Below are 24,588 nucleotides of genomic sequence, written 5' to 3'. Positions count from 1 at the left end.
GAGGATCACAAGGTCAAGACAAGTCTCAGCAATTGAGCAAGCCCTAAGCAACTTAGACCCTATCTCAAAATAAATAAAAGGGTTAAGTGCCCCTCAATTCAATTCCCAGTACCAAAACTAACAACAAAAAATGATATAGGATTATATATGGATATACACATACACACATCAATTGATTGAGTAATGATGGATTGATGAAAAGATAACAGATTCATAGTGAGGCCCTAAACAACTTAGTGAGACCCTGTCTCAAAATAAAAAATAAAAAGGGCTGAGCATGTAGCTCAGTGGTAAAAATGCCCTTGGGTTCAATCCCCAGTACCCTCCCAAAAATCAGAAAGAAAAGATAATGGATTGATAGATGATACAAAAAAATCATTGATTGATAAATGGTAGAGAAAAGGTAGATAGAGCCTGGCACAGAAGGCACAGCTGCAAAATTCCAGCTATTTGGGAGACTGAGGCAAGAGGATCACCAGAGTCCAAGAATTCAAGGCTAACATCGAAGACATAGCAAGGCCCTGTCAAAAATTATAATAAAACCAGCTGGGCATGGTGGTGCCTGTCTTTAATCCCAGTGACTCATGAAGTTGAGGCAGGAGGATCACAAGTTCAAAGCCAGCCTCAGCAATTTAGCAAGACCCTGTCTCAAAATTAAAAAATAAAAGGGGGCTGGGAATGTGGCTCAAGTGGTAGCGCGCTCGCCTGGCATGCGTGTGGCCCGGGTTCGATCCTCAGCACCACATACAAACAAAGATGTTGTGTCCGCCAAAAACTAAAAAATAAATATTAAAAAATAAATAAATAAATAAATAAAAGGTCTGGGGATGTAGGTACCCAGTACCAAAAAGAAAAAAAACAGAAAGAAAGGGGGTAGGGGATGCCACTCAGTGGTAGAAAACTGGCCTAGAACACATGGGGCCCTGGGTTCAATCCCTAGCATGAAGAAGAAGGAGAAGAAAGAACTCAAATGAACTAACATATCTATGGAACTAGAAAAAAGAAGAACAAAGACCAGAGCAGAAATAAATGAAATAGAGAGTGGATCAATAAAACTAAAAAAGTTTTCTTAAGATAAACACAATCGGGCTGGGGATGTGGCTCAAGAGGTAGCGCGCTCGCCTGGCATGCATTCGGCCCGGGTTCGATCCTCAGCACCACATACAAAGATGTTGTGTCCGCCAATAACTAAAACAAAAATAAATATTAAAAATACCCCCCCCAAAAAAAGATAAACACAATCAGTAAAACCTTTAGCTAAACTAAGAAAAGATGCACAGCAGCCAGGCACAGTGGCACACGCCTATAATCTCAGCCACTTGGGAGGCTGAGGCAGGAGGATGGCAAATTCAAAGGTAGCCTCAGCAACTTAGCAAGACCCTATCTCAAAATAAAAAAAATAAAAGGGGCTAGGAATGTGGTTCAGTGGTTAAGTGCCCCTGGGTTCAATCTCCCCACCCCCCACAGAAAAAAATTAAATCAAGGTGGAAATAAAAGGGGAGACAGCACAACTGATACCACAGAAATATAAAGATCACAAAAGACTACAATGAACAATTATATCCCCACAAATTGAATAACCTAGACAAAATGGATAAATTCCCACCCAGACTGAACAGACCAATAATGAGAAAGGGGATTGAACCCAAAACTTCCTAGCAAAAAAAAAAAAAAAAGTCCATGACTTGGCCAGACATTTAAAACTGAAGAGGAGGGAACATTTCCAAACTCATTTTATTAGACCAGCATTACCCAAAGCCAGATAGGACACAACAAGGAAAGAAAACTACATGTTGCAACACACGACTAAACCAGTCAAGGTCACTCCAAGTGAATCTGGGGACTAAATAAAGACACAGAAACAGGAAGTACCTTTTCTTTGGGTTCAGTGACTGCTCCTCAGCCACAGCTCCCACAAGGGGGGCAAGGCAGGCAAGAAAGAGAAGGAGCACGCCTTGAACCTGGGTTTTAATGGGAAGAAGCCATTCAAATGAGGCAAGGGGTAGGGTTATAACAAACAAATGGGTGTAATCCAACCCCATCATGTGATGCCCACTCCTGGAGCTGCACCTCTTTATGCAAGCGGAGGCAAAGTCCAAGTTGTATTGCAGAGTGCAATACCTGTTCAGTACCTCTTTACTCAGGACTTAAAGGTGTGTACATAGCTCCCGTCCAGAGCAGCTCCCAACAACTACAGGCCAACATCCCTGAGGAACATAGGTGCAAAAATCCACCACAAAATTCTAACAAAACAGATTCAACAGCACACTGAAAGTCGAATTTATCCCTGGGATTGTAAGAATGATTCAACATATGTGAATCAACAAATGTGATAGGTCAAATTAGCAGAAGGAAAGGCCAAAATCATATATGATATCTCAATAAATGCAGAAGAGACTTTTGATAAAATTTGACATCTTTTCATGATAAAAATTTAAAATCTCAATAAATCGGATATAGAAAGAATATACCTCAACATATTAAAGGCCATATATGGCATCATATGCTAATATCATACTCAATGGGGAAAATAGTGACCTCCAAGGTCAGGAACAAGGCAAGGACATCCACCCTTGCCAAGTCTATTGAACATAATTCTGGAAATTCTAGCTAGAGGAATTAAGCAAGAAAAAGAAATACAACTGTCTCCACTTGAGATAACATGATCCTATTATGAGGCATTATTTGCAACAGCCAAGATATAGAATCAACCTAAGTGTTCATTAACACATGAATGGATAGAGGAATGTAGCATATATACACAATGGAATACTAGTTAGCCTTAAAAGGGGGGAAACCCTGCCATTTGCAAGAACATGGAGGACATTAACTGAAAGAAATAAGCCAGGCACAGAAAGACAATACCACACATTCACACTTACATGTGGAACTGAAAAAAAGGCAAACTCCTAGAAGCAGAGTAGAATGGTGGTTACTAGGGGCGTGGCTTGGAGTGGGTTGGGGAATAAAAAGATAAAGATAAAAGGGGGCAAGTTGAATAAATTGTAGAGATCTATTGGACAGCATGGTGAATACAGTTAATAATAATGTTTAAAGTTGATCTCAGTGCCTCACCCATGCTAGCAAACACCCTACCATTGAGCTACATTCCCAGTCCTTTTTTTTATTTTTTATTTTGAGACAGAGTATCACTAAGTTGTTGGAGCTGGCCTCAACTTGCTATACTGTTCTCTCAGCCTCCTTAATCGTTTGGATTACAGGTGTGTACCACCACTCCCAGAATGTCAAACATCTTTTCACATGCTTGTCTGCCACTTGCATATCATCTTTGGATGTCTACCCAAGTCCCTTGCCTGTTCTTTAATCAAATTATTTGAGTTTTTGAGGTTGAGTTGTAGGAGTTCTTTATATATTTAAGATGTTAACCTCTTCTTGGATATATGAGCTGCAAATATCTTATTCTGTACATTACCTTTTTGCTCTCATGTGTCCTTTGACACAGAAAATTTCTTAAGTGTGATGTAGCCCCACATATCTGTTTTTGCTTTGATTAACTATGATTTTGGTACCACATCCAAGAAAGTATTACCAAGTCCAATGTTACAAAGTGTCCCCCTGTTTTCTTCAAGGAATTTCACAGTTTTAGGTCTTACATTTAGGTATTTTATTTCATTTTATCTTTGGTACCAGGAATTGAACGCAGAAATGCTCTACCACTGAGCCACATTCCCAGTCCCTTTGTGTGCATGTGTATGTTTGTATGTATGTATGTATGTATTTATGTATGTATGTATGTATTTATTTATTTATTTTGAGACAGGGTCTCACTAAATTACTGAGAGCCTTGCTAAGTTGCTGAGGCTGACCTTGAATTTGCAATCTTCCTGCCTCAGCCTCCTGAGCCACTGAGATTAGAGGGGTGCACCACCATACCCAACTCTTCTATTCATTTTTTTGGGGGGTTTCATTCACTTTATTATTATTTTTGTATAAAAACCCTATGTCGTAGCCACAGCTGGAGCCTGGGTCCTCTGTACAGAGACTCTGGTATGGGTTTTCACAAGATGGTCAGTGAATTCCTGATAAGGAGACTTGGTGAACACAGTCTCTTTCCAGAGATCAGGGGTCAAATAGCTGTATGTCTTGGAGATGGCATCGAAGGTGGCCTTGGCAAAATTGCCCAAGGTGGCAGTGCAGCCCCTGGCAGAAGTGTAGCAGTCATCAATACCAGCCATCATCAGTAGCTTCTTGGGTACAGGAGCTGAGACAATGCCAGTACCTCTGGGGGCAGGGATGAGCCATACCAGCACAGAACCACAACGTTCTGTCACCTTGCAAGGGACAGTGTGAGGCTTGCCAATCTTGTTCCCCCAATAGCCTCTCCGCACAGGAACGATGGAGAGCTTGGCCAGGATGATGGCCCCTCGGATAGCAGTTGCTACCTCCTTGGAGCATTTTACTCCCAGTCCAACATGACCATTGTAGTCCCCAATAGCTACAAATGCCTTGAATCTGGTCCGCTGGCCAACAGAGTCTGTTTCTGTACAGGCATGATCTTCAAAATCTCATCCTTGAGTGATGCCCCCAAGAAAAAGTCAATGATCTCAGACTCCTTGATGGGCAAAGAGAAGAGATAGATCTCCTCCAGGGACTTGATCTTCATGTCCTTGACCAGGCGGCCCAGCTTGGTGACCAGGATCCACTCCTTGTCTTCGGCCTTGCCTCCACGAGCCCCGCGGCCACGGCCACGGCCCCGGCCCCATCCACAGCCTCGGCTGCGGCCTCGGAGACCGCTGCCGAAGCCTCCGCGGAAGCCGCCGTGGCCATCCATTCTGGGGCCCCCGGGACCTCCGGGACCTCCCGCTGCACCGGCGTCATCCGCCATTTGGTGTTTTTCCAGAGAAGAAGCTCTTCTATTCATTTTTAGTTAAGTTTTGTCTATAGTGTGAGGTAAGGGTCCAACTTCAGTCTTTTAGATGGAACTATCCAGTTTTTCCAATATCACTTGTAAAAAAAAAAAAACTGTCTTTTCCCTAATTTGTAGTTGTAAAAATACAGCGAATAGTAAGTATTGGGGAGGATGGGGAGAAATTGAAACCTGCATGCCATTGGTGGGTTTGGAAAGTAGTGCAACTGCTATGGAAAACAGTATGGAGCTTCCTCAAAATATCAAAACTAGAACTAGCATATGGTCCAGCAACCCCACTGCTGGGTGGATATCCAAAACAATCAAAAGCAGGAATATTTGCACATCCACGAACATAGCAGCATTATGGTGGAAGGCACTTAAACGTCTGTTGGCAGATGAGTGGATGACAAAATGTGGTCCATACGTACAACTGAATGTTATCCTTCCTTAAATATCCTGTCACATGTTACAGCGTGGTTGGAACTTGAGGACTTTATACTAAGGGAAAGAAGTCAGACAGAAATTGACAAATATTGTGTGGTTTCACATACATGAAGCACATACAATCATGAGATTCATAAAGACAGAAAGGAAAATAGTGGTTACCAGAGACTGAGGGGAAGGGAAACATGGGAATTATTTAGTGGGTATAGAGTTACATATTTACTGAACTGATGAAAAGTCCTGGGGATCTGTTTCACAGCAAGAATGTGAGTTGACTTATTACTGAACTGCACAATTCAAAGTGGTGAAGATGGTAATTGTTATGTTATGTGGGTTTTACCACATTAAAAATTTTGACTTGATAAACAATAGAAAACCTGAACTATCCTATCCCATAATTATTAAAGTAATTACATCAGGCTGGGTGTGGTGCCGCACACCTGTGATCCCAGCTACTTTGGAAGTTCCAACAGGAGGACTGCAAGTTCAAGGCCAGCCTCAGCAATTTAGCAAGGCCCTTAGCAATTTAATGAGACCCTAATTCAAATAAATAAATAAATAAAAGGAATGCAGATGTGGCTCAGTGGTTTAGTGCCCTTCGGTTCAATCCCCAGTATGACAAAAAGAAAAGAAGGAGAAGGAGAAGAAGAAGAAGAGAAGGAAAAAATAAATTAGATCAGTAGTTTAGGAAAAATAAAATATCCCTTTTTCATCTCTAATTTTGTTCATTTAGGCCTTCTGTCTCTTTTGGTCTAGTTTGGCTAAAGATTTATCAATTTATCAATCTTTTTTATCTTTTTAAAGATGGTTCTTTATTGCATTGATCCTTTGTATTGTTTTTTTTATCCTCAATTTTATTAATTCAGCTCTGATTTCTTGTCTTCTACAGGTTTTGGAATTAGCTTATTTTTGCTTTTCTAGGGCCTTGAGGTATAACAGATTATGTAGATACTCAGTGCTATAAATTTTCCTCAGCCAGATGTGGTGATGCACACCTGTAATCCCAGCCACTAGAAAGACTGAGGCAGGAAGATCTCAAGTTCAAAGCCAGCCTCAGCCACTTAGCAATACCCTAAGAACTTAGTGAGACCCTGTCTCAAAATAAAAAATAAAAAGTCCTGGAGATGTGGCTCAGTGATTAAGTGTCCCTGGGTTCAGACCCTGGTACCAAAACACACAAAACCTTTCCTGCTAGAACCACTTTCATAGTATCCCAAAGATTTTGATATCTCTATTTTCATTTATTTCTAACAATTCCTGGGGCTGGGGATGTGGCTCAAGCGGTAGCGTGCTCGCCTGGCATGCGTGCGGCCTGGGTTCTATCCTCAGCACCACATACAAACAAAGATGTTGTGTCCGCCGAAAACTTAAAAATAAATATTAAAATTCTCTCTCTCTCTCTCTTAAAAAAAAATTCTAAGTATCTCTGTTCTCATTTTTTCTAAGAATTTCTTATTTCTCCCCTGATTTATAAATTTATTTTTAATAGCTTATTTATATGTTTTGTTGCCACGTAAGTATAAAGATTACAAATGAACATTTTGGGATAATGTATACTTATATTAAAATAAAGCTTATTTTTCTGTTAAATAAATAAAATAAAATAAAATCTATGGTGAGAGGGCCAGGAAACGACAGAAACAAGGGTAGCTGATATATTGTTCCAGGGAAAAGTTGAAGTACTCCCCCAAATCACTTTATGTCTTGAAACCAAATGTAGATGAGTTTGATACAAGGATATTAAACACACCAATTCAAAATCATGCATGAAAAAAAAAACACATGACAAACTAGAGTTTAGCCTAGAAAATACAAGGTGGTTTAACATTAGAAAATCAATGTGTCAGGTATAGTGGTGCATGCTTATAATCCCAGTGACTCGGAGGCTGAGGTCAGAGGATTACAAGTTCAAAGCCAGCCTCAGCCACTTCGAAAAGTCCTAAGCAACTTAGCAAGACCCTGTCACAAAATTAATAAGTAGTTTTTAATTTGGGGAAGTAGTTAAGCACCCCTGGGTTCAATCCCCAGTGCCAAAAAATGGAAAATTAATTATTATAATTTATCATGTTAACAGATAAGAGGGGGAAATCCTGTGGTCCTCTCAATGTATTCAGAAAAGACAGTTTATAAAAATTCAACATATATCAAATGAGGAGTGGAAGGGAACTTCCTAAGTTTCATAAAGATATCTACCAAACACCCCTGCAAACATCATACTTTTTTAAAAATTCTTTTTTAACTTTATTTTATTTATTTATATGTGGTGCCGAGGATCAAACCCAGGGCCTCGCACGTGCTAGGTGAGTGCTTTTACCGCTGAGCCACAACCCCAGCTTGCATCATACTTAATAATAAAACATTGACAATAATTTTTTGCTTCTATTCAACATTATATTATATGAGGAAGTAAGACAAGAAAAAGAAATTAAAATGAAAAGGACTGGAGAAGAAGAAGGAAAATAGTCATTACTCGAAGATGATATGATATGCAAGCAGAAAACCAAGAAGAATCCACAAAGGGAATCCAGACAATTCTTAGAGTTAATAACAGGTTTATAAGGCTATATAATATGAAATGAATATACAATAGTTGCTACTGTACAATAGCTGGTATATGGCAACATACAGTCAGAATGTGGATTAAAAGCAGACTGGGCACAGTGGTGCACACCTGTAATCCCAGATACTTGGGAGGTTGAGGCAGGAGGATGGCAAATTTGAGGCCAGCTTCACCAACTTAATGGTGGCCTGTCTTGAAATGAAAGTAAATAAAAAGACTGGGGGTGTAGCTCAGTGATAGAACGCTCTGGGTTTGATCCCCAGTACAAAAACAAAACAAAACCAAAAAATGAAACAAAAACATTCTAAAAAGCCTAGAATAAACAAGATGATTTTGAGAGATGAGGAAGAGCAACAAAAGGAGAGAGGACAAGCAAGGAGGAGGAAAAGGAGAAGAAAAAGAAGTGACTCCAAAGTGGGACAATTGTCCCTTTGAGAAAAGATGAAGCTACATGCCTACCTCTCACCATGTACAAACATATTCCTTCTAAATGAATTAAAGCCTGTAATCTCGACAGCTCAGGAGGCTGAAGCAGGACATACAGCTCAAGGATTGGTATCTAGAATATGGAAAGAATGCCCACAAATTAAGAAGGAAAGCCAGATATGGTGGCTGAAGCCTGTAATCCCAAGAACTCAGGAGGCTGAAGCAGGAAGATCACAAGTTCAAGGCAGCCTGGGCAATTTAGCAAGACCCTGTCTTAGCAAGACCTAAGTTTAAAGATAAAAATTCAAAAAAGGGCTGAGGATATGACTCAGTAGGAGAGCACCCCTGTTCTCGCCTGCTCCAGCCTGGTGCCTGCAGCAGGCCCCTTCTCTGCACCTGTGGAGGCCAGCAAAGGGTAGCAGTGCCCTGCCCTGTGCCATCAGGCAAAGGGGCGGGCAGGGAGAGGCTGGGCTGCCTGGCAGGGCCCGCCAGGACGAGTTATGCTGGGTGTGATTGCATTGTGGGGAGGGAGGCTGGGACTCTGCTAGGACACACTCCTGCTACTGCCAGCTGCTCCTCAGCCTGCCGGTGGCTTAGACAGGTAGGGAAGAATGTGGCTGGTGTGGGTGGGTGTGGGGTACAGGGGGCTCTGGGCTGAGGGACACCACCTTGAGATATGCTAAGGCTGGGAGAAACCAGAGTGTGTAGGGCTGGCTAGCTGGGGTCAGACAAAGGCCTTTAAGCAGTAGCCCAGCCAGCAAAGACACCTCCTGATGCCTGAGGATATGTAGGGTGCTGGAGCTAGGAGGTGGGGGACCAACGCTGTTGACCCCAAGTGGGAAAGCTGGCGCCAACCCAGGGCACAGCGCAGGGTAAGAAAGGTGCCTTCCTGGCTCCCTGCCCCCACAGCCACCCAACCGGTTCAGCCAGGTGGCAGCAAGCTGCTGCCACTTACTGTGCTGTGCCTTATGAAGGAGGCAGGGACCCCAGTCAGAGCGCACCTGCCCTGCACCATGGGCAGTGAGACTAATGGCCCTGGAGTGCCCTTCTGGGGTGACAGGGGAGCCAGCTGTCCCTCCCTTCCCCACCCCATGCATAGAGGATGATTCCCTGGAGGGGAGTGAGCAGTCAGCAGCCAACTGCCTGTCTGAAGGTCAGGGTTGGCTCCCTGTGGCAGAGGGCCTCAGCCCCCTCCTGTGGGTCCTTTTTGCATCAGCCTCCTCTTACGCAGCATCCTCTACTGGTACTCCCCACCATGCTGTACCTGGCACGACTTTGCCAGGCCTCTGGGGCAGGGCTGAGTGGGGGAGGGGGAGAAGGTCCTCTGCATGGGATGCCTTTGTCAGCGTCTCCTCTGCCCCCAGCCTGAACAAAGGCAGGCATTGAGGACCCAGACTGGCACTTCAGCCAGGCACCAAGGCTACTGAGGCCAAGACTGGCATTTACAGGGGTTCAGTGCCTCTGACTCTGTCATGGGGGCTCTGAAGTCCACCTCATGCCCTTCACAGGGATCCAGGGGAACTCAAGGTGGGGCCCCCTGGGCTGGCAGAAAAGTTGTGGGTCAGATGGGGAGGACTGGCTGGAGGAAAACCCTGTCCCTTTGTCCCCAGATTCAAGGGGGTGTCTCCCTGGAGGCGGGGAGTGGTAGGGAGCCCCCTGGCCAGAACAGCCCGGGTGGGGGTAAAAGCACCAGATAGTGGGTCCCTGGCCTGGCCCTCTGGACAGAGGAGGCATTGTTGGGGTGGAGGCAGGGCTGCCTTAGCTCGGCCACTATTGACAAAGCTGCCAGCTGTGGTGGAGCCCGGTCGCCAGGCCCTTGGTCCCCCCCATCCCCCGCCCCCTTCCTTCCCCAGGGCCGGCATGAATGGGGCTGAGCCTCAACTGTCTCCCTCCCACTCAGGACAATGCCCTCCACATCCATCTTGTGCCCATCATCAATGCCCCAGGGCAGCTGAACTGAAGAGATGTGGCACGCTGCTCAGGAGACCCCACTGCTTCACTCCTTGCTGGTGGTAAGTACCTGGGCCCCACATCCCCAAAGATGTCCCTGAAGGGGCAGGGTGAGGTAAAATAGCCCAGGCCAGGGTCAGGACACAGGGAAGCTTCGGCGTGGGACTCTAATGTCCTGTGTCTCCTCCACATACCAGACATTACCGCAGACACACCCAGGATCTAAAGGAAATGTCTGTCCCTTTCCGCCTGTATTCCTGAGATAAGGGACTCCAGGGCCTTCCTGAGGCTTGACCCTAGGCCTGAGTGGCATTGGGTGGCTCCTGGCTGGCATGTGCCCACATGTCCATCCATGCAGACCCCAGTTCAATTCAGGGCCTACTGGCAGCTCCTGGCCCCTTCCCAGGGGTCTGCTTGGCGTGGCTGGTCTGCTGGAGGCTGCTGGGCACCGGCTGCTGCCAACAGCTCGTGGGCATGAGCTTCACTCCGGTGCCTCCTTTGGAGTGTTGGGGCACCACCCTTGCCCTCAGGGGCTCAGACTCAAGGTCCCTTCCAGGCACACTCTGAGGTACCTTGGGTAAGGCTCCCCTCCATCTCCCTCCACCCCTTCAGTCCAGCTGTCTTTCTGCCTCACCTTCTCACTGGGGCTGTCTTCCTCATCAACACTCCCACACTGAGGACCCTTCTGGTGTCAGGCTGCAAAGACCCTGACTGCAGGGGCAGGCCTCCATCCAGCCCTCCATCCTGTGTTGCCTCTTCCTGCCCCTGGTGACCCTGCACCTTCCCGGATGGCTTGAAGCTTTTCCTTTACCCCTACTCTGACTACCCTGAGGTGGTCTAACGTCCTCTGTGGTACAGCTCTGGCATGGGGCAGGTGGGCCGTGTCTGGCCATGTTTTAGCAGGTGGCTGCCTGGCTTCCTCCATCTTTCCTGGCTCACTCTCTCCCAGCTAGTGAGGGACTCCCTATTCCTTGTACCATGGGTATCTCCCCTGGTCATGTGGTGACACTGCTCTTGTCCCTGTGCCAACTCTCTTGTCTGGATGGCTGGTGCAGGGTCACCCTGCTATGTGGCTTCCACCCGTCTTCCTTCTCTCATGCTCCTCCCCTCTTTTCCTCTCCACCCTCTGTCACTCAGAGTCCCTCTGGTCATGCTCTTGTGGCTTCTCAGGATGTGCCCCCAGTCTACAGTGTAGATGAATATAAAGTAGAAGACGAAAGAATTCTTCCCTTGCCTGTGCGCATGTGCACGTGCAGGCATGTGCCCCCGCCCCCACCCCAGTCTTTTTCTCCAGCTCTTGGACACTTTCTTTGTCCCTCTTTCTGTCCTCTCTCTGGCTCCTTTCTCTGTGCCCCCTCTTTCTCTCTTTCTTTCTCCTCTCCCTTCTCCGCCTTTCTCTCTTGTCCCTTTCTGCTTCCTGGGTGCTCCCAGGCTGTGAACCTCTCTCTTCTCTAGTCTCCACCCTGCCTTCCTCTCTGGTCCCATCTCTGCCTCATCTCCTCCTGCTCCTTCTGCCCTGGCTTTTGCCTGTTGGGGAGTGGGGTATCGGGGACTCCCTCCCACCAGCTCTCACATCGCCTTGCTCTCCCCCAGGTTCCTGGAATGGCTGCCTGGCCTTCCTACTACCTCCATCTCCTGCTGCTGCTACTGTCCCCAACACCACTGCCCTTGACAGGGGCCCATCACTTCTCTGCACCCAACACCACCTTCAACCACCTGGCACTGGCACCTGGCCAGGGCTCGCTCTATGTGGGCGCAGTGAACCGCCTCTTCCAGCTCAGCCTAGAACTGCAGCTTGAGGCTGTGGCTGTCACGGGCCCTGTCATCGACAGTCCTGACTGCGTGCCTTTCCGTGACCCGGCTGAGTGTCCGCAGGCCCGGCTTACTGATAATGCCAACCAGCTCTTGTTGGTGAGCAGCAGGGCCCAGGAGTTGGTGGCCTGTGGGCAGGTGAGGCAGGGTGTATGTGAGAAGCGGCGCCTTGGGGATGTGACCGAGGTGCTGTACCAGGCTGAGGACCCCGGTGATGGGCAATTTGTGGCTGCCAACACTCCAGGAGTGGCCACAGTGGGCCTGGTGGTGCCCTTGCCAGGCCGGGACCTTCTGCTGGTGGCTAGAGGCCTGGCAGGCAAACTGTCGGCCGGGGTGCCACCCCTGACAGTACGCCAGCTGGCTGGGCCACAGCCCTTCTCCAGTGAGGGCCTGGGCCGCCTGGTGGTGGGTGACTTTTCTGACTACAACAACAGCTACGTGGGGGCCTTTGCTGACACCCACTCTGCCTACTTCATCTTCCGCCGCCGTGGGGCCCGAGCCCAGGCCGAGTACCGCTCCTATGTGGCCCGCATCTGCCTGGGGGATGCCAACCTTTACTCCTACGTGGAAGTGCCCCTTGCCTGCCGGGGCCAGGGCCTCATTCAGGCTGCCTTCCTCGCCCCGGGCACCTTGTTAGGGGCATTTGCCACAGGCTCAAGGGGGGCCCAGGTGGCCTTGTGTGCCTTTCCCCTGGCTGAGCTGGATGGGAGCATGGAGCAGGCCCGGCGACTTTGCTATACGGCAGGTGGTCGAGGACCCAGCGGCATGGAGGAAGCCACCGTGGAGTATGGTGTCACATCCCGCTGTGTCACCCTGCCTGCTGTGAGTGGCCAGGACCTGGCCCCAAATTCTGACAGAATGTCCTGCCTTCTTCCTCTGCACCTTGCTTGCTTGTCTACCAGGCAGCCCTCCTTCCATGACATGGGGCCAGGTGTCTCCAGTGAGAAGCAGCTGGCTGACCTCTTGGCGAGGGGATGTCAACAGAGGGAGGGGCGTGGCTCTGTGGGGCAAGCTTGTCATGTCATTGGGCTTGGTGACCCAGCCTTCCAGCCCCCCAGCCCTGGTCACTCTGTCCCCAGGTCTCTCCCAGCTCCCCACACTGGCTGCCTGGGCATCATATGCTGACTGTCTTTCTGGGCCTCTCCTTGGAGCTGATTTCCACTCCTTACTTGTCTAGGACTCCCCTGAGTCATACCCCTGTGGCGATGAGCATACCCCCAGCCCCATTGCTGGCCGCCAGCCCCTGGAGGCGCAGCCTCTGCTACAGCTTGGACATCCCATCAGCGCTATAGCAGCCCTCCAGGCAGATGGGCATATGATAGCCTTCCTGGGGGACACCCAAGGCCAGCTACATAAGGTGAGAGCCTGACCAAGGGGGTGCCCTAGTGCAGCCCACACACTGCCAGACTGGGTGCAGCCTTGTGGCCTGTCCGGGAGCCTCTTCTGCCAATGGCTCAGGGAAACCTCCAGAACCCTCCACCTCTGAGACTTTATGTTCCTGAAATGGAGTCCCTGCTCGGAGGAGAGCATGTACCCCGAACAGTGAACATACGGCCATCTGGAGAGCTGATGGCTCAGCCCTATCTTTGTGCCCCTGCCCAGGTCTTTCTCAACAGCTCCCAAGGCCAAGTGTATCACTCCCAGCAAGTGGGGCCTCCTGGCTCACCCATCAGCCCAGACCTGCTGGTGGACAGCAATGGTGGCCACCTCTATGTCCTGACTGCCCAACAGGTGAGGACTGTCCCAAGATCTGGGGCCAGGTCCACATGGCCCATGTCTCCACAACCACCATTTTTCTCCCTCGCTGCTCATCTAGGTTAACAAGGTACCCGTGGCAGCCTGCCCTCAGTTCCCCAATTGCACCAGCTGCCTCCAGGCCCGGGACCCACTATGTGGCTGGTGCATCCTACAGGGCAGGTGAGTGTGGTCATGTGCCCTGGCTTGTACCAACATGTACAAGCAGAGCAGCTCTAGGTGTGCCAAGAGTCCAGCCGTACTTGCTCAAGTACCAACCCTGGCTGTTGCTGAGCTCCTCAACCCTGCCCCATCCCACCAAGCTATGAATCTCCATGGCATCGGCTGCCTGACACTGCCTAACCTATCCACTTCTCACTTCTAGCAGCCCCACCCTGGGTCCAGGCATCTGCCACCACTCCCAGGACCCCTGCCCAGCTGATGGTGTCCCCTGACCCACTTCAAGTCTCCCCCCAGCCAAAGCTCCACACAGCAACCCAGTAGCAGGTCCCTCTCTCACAGTCAAGAGCCAAAGCTTGTCAGGTGTGGTGGTGCACATGCCTCTAATCCCAGCCACTCAGGAGGCTGAGGCAGGAGGATCATGAGTTCAAAGCCAGCCTCAGCAAAAGTAAGGCACAAAGCAACTCAGTGAGACCCCTGTCTCTAAATTTAAAAAAAAAGTGGGGGATGTGGCTTAGTGGTTAAGCACCCCTGAGTTCAATCCCCACTCCCCCAAAAAAGCTAAAGCCCGCGCCTTGGCTGTGAAACCTCCAAGGTTGGCCCACTCCTCTCAGCACTGTCCCCTCACTACCCCTGCTCACAATGCTCCAGCTGGGCCAGCCTCCCAATCCCCCAGGGAGCCTGAAACCCACACAATGAGATGATGGGCCCCTGCCCGGCAGGTGCACCCGGAAGAGCCAGTGCAGGCGGGCAGCCCAGCCGAACCAGTGGCTATGGAGCTACGAGGAGGACAGTCGCTGCCTCCACATCCAGAGCCTGCTGCCAGCCCACCACTCACGCCAGGAGCAGGGCCAGGTAAAGTTCCCACCGACTGCCACTGCCTGTGTGTAGGGGGTGCCCCTGGCTGCCTCCCAGCAGCCTCTGTTCCTGCCCTCAAGAGCGTATCTTACCTGCTTACCACCCTCCCCTTGCCCAGCTGCATTGCCCTGTTTCCCTCTCATGTGTTCCAGGTCACATTGTCTGTCCCCCGGCTGCCCACCCTGGCTGTGGATGAATATTTCCACTGTGCTTTTGGGGACTATGATAGCTTGGCTCATGTGGAAGGGCCCCATGTGGCCTGTGTCACCCCTCCCCAAGACCAGGTGCCTCTTAACCCTCCAGGCACAGGTAAGGAGGCCCCTGGGTAGGGGACCTGTGGGAACTGAAGGGGACAGGAGCCATGTGCCCTGCTCTACCACCACTATCCCTCTAGACCACATCACCTTGCCCCTGGCCCTGATGTTTGAAGATGTGGCCGTGGCTGCCACCAACTTCTCCTTCTACGACTGCAGTGCTGTCCAGGCCTTGGAGGTGGCTGCCCCGTGAGTTCCTTGGCCTGGCTCCTGCTGGGTAGGGGTGACACCCTGAGATGGCACCCAGCCTGAGCAGACCCCTGTCCCTGCAGGTGTCATGCCTGTGTGAGCAGCCTTTGGCGGTGCCACTGGTGCCCCCAAAGCAGCCACTGTGTACACGGGGAACAGTGCCCAGAGGGTGAGAGGACAGTCTACAGTGCCCAGGAGGTGGGTGTACCCGACCAGGACTCCCTTCATATACTCAGCCCCCTATGACCACCCCTGCGGGCACTGCAAACAGAGGCAGAGCTGCCCAGGGGTGGGCTCCTGCAGCTCTGAAGGGCTGAGGGTTCTTCTTTCCCCAGATGGACATCCAGGGGCATGGACCCGAGGCTTGCCCCCAGGTGGTGGGGCTGGCAGGTCCCCACTTGGTACCTGTGGGCTGGGAGAGCCATTTGGCCCTGCACGTGCAGAACCTTCAGTATTTCCGAGTAAGTTGTCAGGTGGGCAGGGGCTGGAGACTATGGGGGGTTTTGACACTGTCCAGGGGGCTGACAGCATGCCCCCCAGGGCCTGTCTGCCGCCTACCACTGCTGGCTGGAGTTGCCTGGAGCATTGCAGAAGCTGCCGGCCTCCCTGGAGGAGACAGCTGCAGACACCGGCCTCATTCACTGCCAGGCCCAGCAGGTGGGTGGCTCCCCCCAGCCTCACCTATTGCTGGGCACCTTCTGTAGCCCTCTTGCCCACCCCCCGGTTTCCCGAGTCCTTCTTCATCCTGTTGTCACTCATGACAGTCTGTTCTGTGCCAGGCCCTGAGCATGTGGCAGGAACGTAGTGCTTGTAGTCTGTCCCTGAGCACCCTGGTGGGAAAGGCAGGGAACAGGCTCACCCATTCTAGGGAGTACCCTAGGGGAGGTGGGAGGTGGGGTTGCCCCAAGTGGGGGTCAACTCTGACCCTGCACTCCACCCACAGTTCCACCCCTCCATGTCCCAGCGAGAGCTCCCAGTGCCCATCTACGTCACTAGGGGCGAGGTCCAGCGGCTGGACAATGCCCATGCTCTTCATGGTGAGCTCGGGGGTAGCAGGGCAGGAGGGGGCGGGGGATGCAGCACAACAGTGCTACCTCAGCGCATGCCTGGCCTTTCCTAGTGATCCTGTATGACTGTGCTGTGGGCCACCCTGACTGTAGCCACTGCCAGGCAGCCAACGGGAGCCTGGGCTGCCTGTGGTGTGGTGATGGTCAGCCTACCTGTCGTTATGGGCCCCTGTGCCCACCAGGAGCTGTGGAGCTGCTGTGTCCCATGCCCAGCATTTATATGGTGAGCCATTCCCCATCGGTGCCCTTGCTCACCACCCTCCTCCATGGCCCAGTCTCCCACTTCTCCCCTGCCCCTCACTGTCCTACCTCCCCTCAGTTCAGACTGACTGCCTCAGGCCCCCAATCTAACAGCCGGGCCTAGCCACAGTCCAGCTGGTTGGCTGGGCACCCCTGCTGCAGAGTGAGCTGTGAGATTGGAGTGCCCCATCTGCCATCCTTCCCTGATATAGATTGAGCCTCTGACTGGCCCCCCAGAGGGTGGCTTGGCCCTCACCATTCTGGGCTCCAACCTGGGTCGGGCCTTTGCTGATGTGCAAGATGCTGTGAGTGTGGCCAGCCAGCCCTGCAGCCCCGACCCCGCTCTCTACCGTACCTCTACCCGGTGAGGCGCCTGGCAGGCACAAGTGGGTGGGGAGGCCGTCCAGGGTAGGCCTTCAGAAACCAGCCACCCAGAGAGAAGGGAGGCTTGCCATCAAGAAATGGGGGTCCTGGGTATGTGTACAAAAGGAAAGCAAGTGGGTGAGGGAGAGTGAGCAGGAGGGGGCTCCAGGAGGTGGCTGGCAGTTGCCCAAGGCTCCGCGGGGGGCCCTGAGGCACTACTGGACCTTGCTCATCAGGATTGTGTGTGTGACATCTCCTGCCCCTAATGGCACCACTGGGCCGGTCCAAGTGGCCATTAAGAGTCGGCCACCAGGCATCTCAATCCAGCACTTCACCTACCAGGTCAGTGTCTACCTCAGGGTGGTGTAATGTAGGACAGTGGGAAGGGCGGCCAGACAGCTAGGTGGGGACATCAAACTGGATTCAAGGGTCGCAAGAAGCACTGCTGTGTGTTCAGAAGGGAAAGTACATGATCTCAGTGGAGAGGAAGCTGGGGACAGTGGCAAGAGAGCAAGGATATAGCCATTGGCAGCTGTCCAGGAGGGCACTGGGCTTCAGGAGCAAATGTGGTGGGCAGCTGGGCCAGAGTTGGCACAGAGCTTTCAGAACTTGTGGGCCTGGCTCCCTGCAGGAGCACAGGACAGAGGAGTGTGGGGACACCTTCAGATGCTAGCCTGAACGCTGGGCATCTAGGAGGGCATTTCTGGGTCAGGTATCCCAGAATGCTAACAGTAGGAGGCAGGGGTGGGTCAGGACCAGGAGTTATGCTTGGCACACAAAGCACCTCGAGAAGGCAATTGGATCTTGAGGTTTAACTCAGGATGCAAGTTAGTCCCAAGGGGAAATACTGATGGTGAAGAGAGACTTGGGGCAGCAGCAGATTGAAGGAAAGCTGGAAAATGAGGAGCTACAGAAGCCAGAACCGTGCTTATGAAAGGAGGGCATGGTTAGCTGTAGCCCCTGACACTTGAGAAACCAAGAATTGGGCCTGTACCACAAAGCCCTAGGACCTCAGGGATGGGCACCAGGTAAGGAAGCACCAGGCCAGACTGCCATGCCTACTGCAGTCTGCTCTGTTCCCCAGGATCCTGTCCTGCTGAGCCTGAGTCCCCGGTGGGGCCCTCAAGCAGGGGGCACCCAGCTCACCATCCATGGGCAGCACCTCCAGACAGGAGGCAACATCACTGCCTTTGTGGGTGGCCAACCCTGTCCCATGTAAGTATCTACCCTGCTGCCCACCAGGTCTAGAGGTTGCTTGCCTCCTAGCCCAGGCCTGGCTGCTGCCAAGTGGGGATATGCCCTGTGGGTGTCCCCTCCTATATAGTGGGGGCAGTGGATTCAAGGCCACCATCAAATTCTAAGAGAAGCAGTACTATTTTTGCCTCGGTGGTCTCTACCCTTGTTATGCGAGGCAAAGTGGGCCTATCACTGGGAGCTGGGTCAGGGCTGGGGATGAAAGGTAACAGTGAGAGCCCAAGATAACAATTCCTCCTGCACTCCCTGCAGCCAGGAGCCGGTGTGTCCTAAGACCATCGTGTGCCGCACCATGCCCCAGGCCACACCAGGAGAAGCAATGGTCCTTGTGGTCTTTGGCCATGCTGAGCGCAAACTACTCAGCAGCCCCTTCCGCTACACTGCCAACCCCCAGCTTGTGGCAGCAGAGCCCAGTGTCAGCTTCCGGGGGTGAGGAGCCTGGCCAGCCCACGGAGCAGCCCGTGGACTGATCCAGAGGGGAGCTGGGGAGCTGGGGCTGTGCAGGGCTACCCACCAACCTCCCACCCTGCTGACTTCCATCTTGGCCCAGGGGCGGGCGGCTGATCCATGTCCGGGGCACAGGCCTGGACGTGGTGTGGCAGCCCCTGCTGTCCGTGTGGCTGGAGGCCGAAGCAGAGGTAAAGGCTTTGGGGGCTCAGCCCCAGGACCTGAACCCAAGGAGGAGCTGTGAAGCCCCTGCTGCAGAACCCCAGACTTGTATCCAGCTTGGGGGAGGCTTGCTACAGGTGAGCCCCTCCACACCAGCTGGTGACAGGGCTGTCCCCAGGCCTGCTTGGGGGCTGGGGGGGCAGGGCCAAATAGTATGTCTATAGGAATGAAAAAGGGAACCCTAACTGACCCTCCTGTGTTCCTGGTCCTAACTGCCGCGCAGTGTTCCACCATCTGCTCTGTCAACTCGTCCGGCCTCCTCCTGTGCCGTAGCCCTGCTGTACCAGATGGGGCCCACCCAAAGCGGGTATTCTTCACCCTGGACAATGTGCAGGTGGACTTTGCTAGTGCCAGTGGGGGCCAGAGCTTTCTGTACCAGCCCAACCCCCGCCTGGCCCCACTCAGCCGTGAGGGACTCGCCCGCCCCTATCGCCTCAAGCCGGGTCACATCCTGGATGTGGAGGTGAGCGTCTCCCAGCTGTGCATTCCCAGGGCGCTCAGGGCCCCCAGTACAAGCAACCAGCTCAAGTTCCTGGCATGTGTCCCAGGGCGAGGGCCTCAACCTGGGAATCAGCAAAGAGGAGGTACGTGTGCACATTGGCGATGGTGAGTGCCTGGTGAAGACGCTCACGCTCACCCACCTGTACTGTGAGCCACCCCCACACGCCCCTCAGCCCACCAACAGCTCCAGTGCCCTGCCGCAGTTTGTGGTGAGTATGCGCCCCAGGCGGGTGGGCTGCAGGCTGCAGACCCGTGCTTAGGAGCACTGCCCCCACACCCTCAGGTACAGATGGGCAACGTGCGCCTGGCCCTGGGCCCCGTCCAGTATGAAGCGGAGCCCACCATGTCTACCTTCCCTGTGGAGGCCCAGGTGGGCCTGGGCATGGGTGCTGCCGTGCTGATCGCCGCTGTGCTCCTCCTCACCCTCATGTACAGGTGAGGAGGGCTCTCCCCCTGTACAAACCTGCACAAACTTCCCTCTTCATTGCTGGCAAGGATGCCCCGTGGCAGGACCTGGGTAGATGGCTATCCTGGCCTAGGGCTGTGGTTGACACGTGGCCCTTGGCTGCAGGCACAAGAGCAAGCAGGCCCTGCGGGACTACCAGAAGGTGCTGGTGCAGCTGGAGAACCTGGAGACAGGTGTGGGTGACCAGTGCCGCAAGGAGTTCACAGGTGTGTGGGGGCGGGGAAGGGGGGGCAGAGGGCCCACTGGGCCTGAGCCCACATCTTGGTGGCTCTTGGCCTACAGACCTGATGACTGAGATGACAGACCTCAGCAGCGACCTTGAGGCCAGTGGGATCCCCTTCCTGGACTACCACACATTCGCTGAGCGCGCCTTCTTTCCTGGCCATGGTGGCTGCCCACTGCTTCCAGAACTCGAGGGGCTTGAGGAAGAAGGCCGCCGTGCCACTGTTCGCCAGGGCCTCACGCAGCTCTCCAACCTGCTCAACAGCAAACTCTTCCTCCTCACAGTGAGGGCCTCTTGGGTGCTTGGGGGCAGGCAGGGAAGAAGGCCTCTATGGGCAAAGAGGTGGGGCTGGGGACAGGCCAGGCCAGGCTGGGAGAGGGGTGTGAGCATAGAAGCGGAGGAATGCATGGGGCTTCCCAGAGTGAACACCAGCTTCCTGCGTAGCTCATCCACACCCTGGAGGAGCAGCCTGGCTTCTCCCAGAGGGACCGCTGCCACGTAGCTTCGCTCCTGTCCCTGGTGCTGCATGGCAAGCTTGAGTACTTGACCGACATCATGAGGACTCTGCTTGGTGACCTGGCGGCTCATTATGTACACAAGAACCCCAAGCTCATGCTACGCAGGTTGGTCTTGACCTGGGCATAGTGGCAGGGACAGGGGCTCACTAGTGATCTGTCCCCACCCTGGGCAGGCTCTGCCCTGGGGTGGTGGAGCCAGGAGGGATTTAGAAGAGGAGTTGAAGGACATTCTCATAGGAGACCTGGGGCTTTCTCCCCACAGGACAGAGACCATGGTGGAGAAGCTGCTCACCAACTGGCTGTCCATCTGTCTCTATACCTTCCTGAGGGTGAGGGTCACTGTGCAGCCTGCCCCCAGCCCTGATGGCACTCTCCTGCCCCCCAGCTCTTGGGGGATGCTGCCTTCCTATAGCCTCTCTGACCAGTGCCTAACTTTCCCCAGGGGCCTTGTGCAGGACTCAGGATGGGCCATCAAATGAGGGTCATGAGAGTTATCTCCCTGTCCTGTGGGCCTACTGTGAGGCTCAGCCAGAGGGAGTTCTGGAAAGGGGAAGACTCAACCCCCTTCCAGGGCCAGATTAGAGGCAGAGGCGAAAAGGGCTGGGGTCCCCAGTGCAGCCACCTGTCCATCTATCCTTGTTCTGGGGTGCTGATGGCCCCTTTCATTCCTGCTATGCCCTCTGCTGGGCATCACTGAGCATCCTGGCCCTGTGGCCAATGCTGGTCCACCTTGATGGTTGCAGGAAGTGGCTGGTGAGCCCCTGTACATGCTCTTCCGCGCCATCCAGTACCAGGTGGACAAGGGCCCTGTGGATGCTGTGACAGGCAAGGCGAAACGGACCCTGAATGACAGCCACCTGTTGCGGGAGGATGTGGAATTCCGGCCCTTGACACTGATGGTGCTTGTGGGCCCTGGGGCTGGCGCCGCAGTAGGGAGCAGCGAGATGCAGCGTTTGCCAGCCCGGGTGCTTGACACAGACACCATCACCCAAGTCAAGGAGAAGGTGTTGGACCAAGTCTACAAAGGCACCCCCTTTTCCCAGAGGCCCTCAGTGCATGCCCTAGACCTTGGTGAGAGAGACAGCCCCACCTCCCCCATCCCTACTGCCTCCACCACATATAGCCACTCAGCTCTGCCTTACTACAGATGGGAAACATGTTGTGGGCTGATGGGCTTCCCTGGGTCTCCCCAGAGTGGCGCTCAGGCCTGGCTGGTCACCTAACCCTGTCAGACGAGGACTTGACCTCAGTGACTCAGAACCACTGGAAGAGACTCAATACTCTACAGCACTACAAGGTGCTGGGTGGGCAGGGACAGGGCAAGTTGGTTGGGAGTAGGGGACAGGTCCCTGCCTTAGGAATCAGATGGCAGTAAAGGGACCAAACTCTGCTTCCCTGTTCCCCACCAGGTCCCAGATGGAGCAACAGTGGGGCTCATCCCTCAGCTGCACAATGGTGGCGCTGTTTCCCAGAGCCTGGCTCAGAATTGCCCCTCAGGAGAAGGTGAGTTCCTCAGGCCCAGACACACCTATCTGCCCCAGAAGCACCAGGGGACTGGAGTCCACACTAGGCTAGGTTCACAGAGCCCAAAGCTGGGCAGGAAGGAGTCCTGGTCGTGTCAGCTCCCTTGCCTGGGTTGCCTGCCCCACCTGCTCAGCAGGCAAGCCAAAGCTCCAGGTTGAGCCAAGGCCTGGAAGTTCTAGAGCCATGAGGTGTCAGGCTGAGCAGGGAGCACACGGCACCTCCCAGGCCACTAGTGCAGGATGGGGGAAGGGGCATGGGACTGAGGCCAGGTTCCCATGCCCTTAGACATTCCCATGCTGGAGGATGGTGACGATGGCGGGGTGCGCCTCTGGCACCTAGTGAAGGCCACCGAGGAGCCAGAAGGGGCCAAGGCACGGCGTAGCAGCCTCCGGGAACGGGAACGGGAACGGGAACGGGCCCGGGCCAAGGCCATCCCAGAAATCTACCTCACCCGCCTGCTGTCCATGAAGGTTAGTGTAGCCAGGGGAGCCAGGCCATAGGGGAGGCTTGGGAGCAGGAATGGTCCTAGAAAGGCAGAAGGGCCCTCTTGTCCTGCTTACAGGGTACACTGCAGAAGTTTGTGGATGACACCTTCCAAGCCATTCTCAGCGTGAACCGGCCTGTGCCCATTGCTGTCAAGTACCTGTTTGACTTCCTGGATGAGCTGGCAGAAAAGCATGACATTGAGGACCCAGAGACCCTGCACATCTGGAAGACAAACAGGTGCCTTTCCTGTCGACCCCCTACTTATTGCTACTGATCCATTGAATCCCAGAGGAACAAGGACATTCCCAGAACAGGACAGCAGGTTCAAGACAGGAACCCAGCCTGATTTTCAACAACCCCTCACCCCCCAGCATGGACTCACAGGAAGGTCACCTGGGCCATGAGGACAGCTCCTAGAGAAGAGCAAGGCTGGGGTCCCTGGTTGCCTGCATGGATGGCTCCAGTGACATCTGCATGGAAAGGGTGGGCTGCAGTGCATGGAGGAGGAGGCCACAGTGACCCGGTCTCATCCCCACACCTGGCCTGTGTCCCCAGCCTCCTGCTGCGGTTCTGGGTGAATGCCTTGAAGAACCCACAACTGCTGTTTGACGTGCGGGTGTCGGACAACGTGGATGCCATCCTGGCGGTCATTGCACAGACTTTCATCGACTCCTGTACCCTCTCGGAGCATAAAGTGGGCCGGGTGAGGTTGCAGTAGCCAGCGCCAGCTGGCAGGGACTGGAGAGGAAAACCCTGTGGGGGAAGCCACGGTGCCCTGTGCAGAGCCTGAGCCGGGTGGAATGGAGCAGTGAGCCCTGTCCAGAGGCAGGGGTGCTGTTGGGTCCCCACGCCTGCTCACTCCTAGCCCTTCCTCTGTCTTGAAAAGGATTCCCCAGTGAACAAACTGCTCTATGCCCGGGAGATCCCTCGCTATAAGCAGATGGTGGAGAAGTAAGTGTCGAAGCCGTTACGGCTGGGGGGAGGCCCTGGAGGGTGCCCGCCCCTAACTCTGTGCGCTTCTCCAGATACTACGCAGACATTCGCCAGAGCCCTCCGGTGAGCTACCAGGAGATGAACTCTGCTCTGGCTGAGCTTTCTGGGGTGAGACATGGCCCAGGGGCACTGCCCTCCATATCTTGGGGGAATTCATTGGCAGAGCAAGGGGAGAGCCTTGGGGCTTGAGACCAGGGCTGAGGCCTCACTGCCCGCTACATGCTGTCCCCAGAACTACACCTCTGTTTCCCACTGTCTGGAGGCTCTGCAGGAACTCTACAACCACATCCACAGGTATCATGACCAGGTGAGGCCCAGAACACTATGGAGGGGAGGAGGCAGGTACCTGGAATGAAGTGAAGCCAAGACAGAGGCTCACAGAATGTCCCTGGGGGTGGCTTAATCCAGGCAGAGGGAAGGAAGGGATGCCAGCCTTGGCTGGAAGGGCCCAGGTTGAGTCATGGGCTTGACTTTCCTCTGGATTTCCCGGGAGGCCCCAGCAGTGTTTCTTGAACTCCTAGGCAGCCCCGGGTCAATGATCACAGGGGTGGGGCCTCAGGTGGATACCCTCCTCTGCCCTGGCAGATCATCAGTGCCTTGGAGGAGGACCCCGTGGGCCAGAAGATGCAGCTAGCCTGCCGCCTGCAGCAGGTTGCTGCTCTGGTGGAAAACAAAGTGACTGACCTGTGAGCTTAGAGAACACATCACCACAGTACCTTATGGTCCCTGAACCGAGCCATTGACTGAGGAGGGCCCGCAGAACTTGGGTGGTGTTGAGTGCCCACTGCCTCACCACAGGGCTTATTTCTAATTTATAGCAATCCCTACCCCTTCTCCAACTGTATTTATTTGCTTACTGGAGAATCTGGAAATAAAACAGAAATACGTCTTTAAAAAAAAAAGTCCAATCCCCAGCAGTGGCTGCAAGAGTCAACTTCATGCTCCTT

General features: G+C 53.1%; 2 protein-coding genes across 2 annotated transcripts; one reads left to right on the top strand and one right to left on the bottom strand.

Annotated features, from left to right (window-relative positions):
- Window positions 1-3,925: 3,925 nt before the first annotated feature.
- On the bottom strand, window positions 3,926-4,851 carry LOC124098334 (small ribosomal subunit protein uS5-like). The gene is given in 2 exon segments (XM_046453174.2): window positions 3,926-4,492; window positions 4,495-4,851. Coding segments are annotated over 2 exon segments (885 nt in total). The 5' UTR covers window positions 4,847-4,851; the 3' UTR covers window positions 3,926-3,959.
- Window positions 4,852-8,030: 3,179 nt separating this feature from the next.
- Window positions 8,031-24,555, top strand: Plxnb3 (plexin B3). Its single transcript, XM_046453072.2, has 36 exons — window positions 8,031-8,901; window positions 10,201-10,312; window positions 11,844-12,884; window positions 13,240-13,419; window positions 13,665-13,793; window positions 13,879-13,979; window positions 14,699-14,831; window positions 14,987-15,143; window positions 15,229-15,337; window positions 15,421-15,535; window positions 15,673-15,798; window positions 15,878-15,994; window positions 16,281-16,374; window positions 16,458-16,627; window positions 16,857-17,008; window positions 17,244-17,349; window positions 18,092-18,222; window positions 18,514-18,690; window positions 18,812-19,007; window positions 19,154-19,393; window positions 19,479-19,640; window positions 19,715-19,866; window positions 20,003-20,103; window positions 20,180-20,403; window positions 20,565-20,743; window positions 20,901-20,967; window positions 21,382-21,709; window positions 21,832-21,935; window positions 22,048-22,141; window positions 22,448-22,632; window positions 22,725-22,885; window positions 23,204-23,351; window positions 23,535-23,599; window positions 23,674-23,749; window positions 23,874-23,948; window positions 24,227-24,555. The coding sequence occupies exons 2-36, from the start codon at window positions 10,265-10,267 to the stop codon at window positions 24,329-24,331; spliced, it is 5,748 nt and encodes a 1,915-aa protein (XP_046309028.1). The 5' UTR covers window positions 8,031-8,901; window positions 10,201-10,264; the 3' UTR covers window positions 24,332-24,555.
- The last annotated feature ends 33 nt before the right edge of the window (window positions 24,556-24,588 follow it).

This window comes from Marmota monax, unplaced genomic scaffold, assembly GCF_021218885.2.
Source record: "Marmota monax isolate L192 unplaced genomic scaffold, Marmota_monax_Labrador192_F-V1.1 WCK01_AAM20220418_F8-fsc00142, whole genome shotgun sequence".
In the NCBI taxonomy this organism is placed as follows: Eukaryota; Metazoa; Chordata; class Mammalia; order Rodentia; family Sciuridae; genus Marmota; species Marmota monax.
The sequence above is the reverse complement of the archived record's forward strand: the minus strand, read 5'-3'. Positions and strand labels throughout refer to the sequence as shown.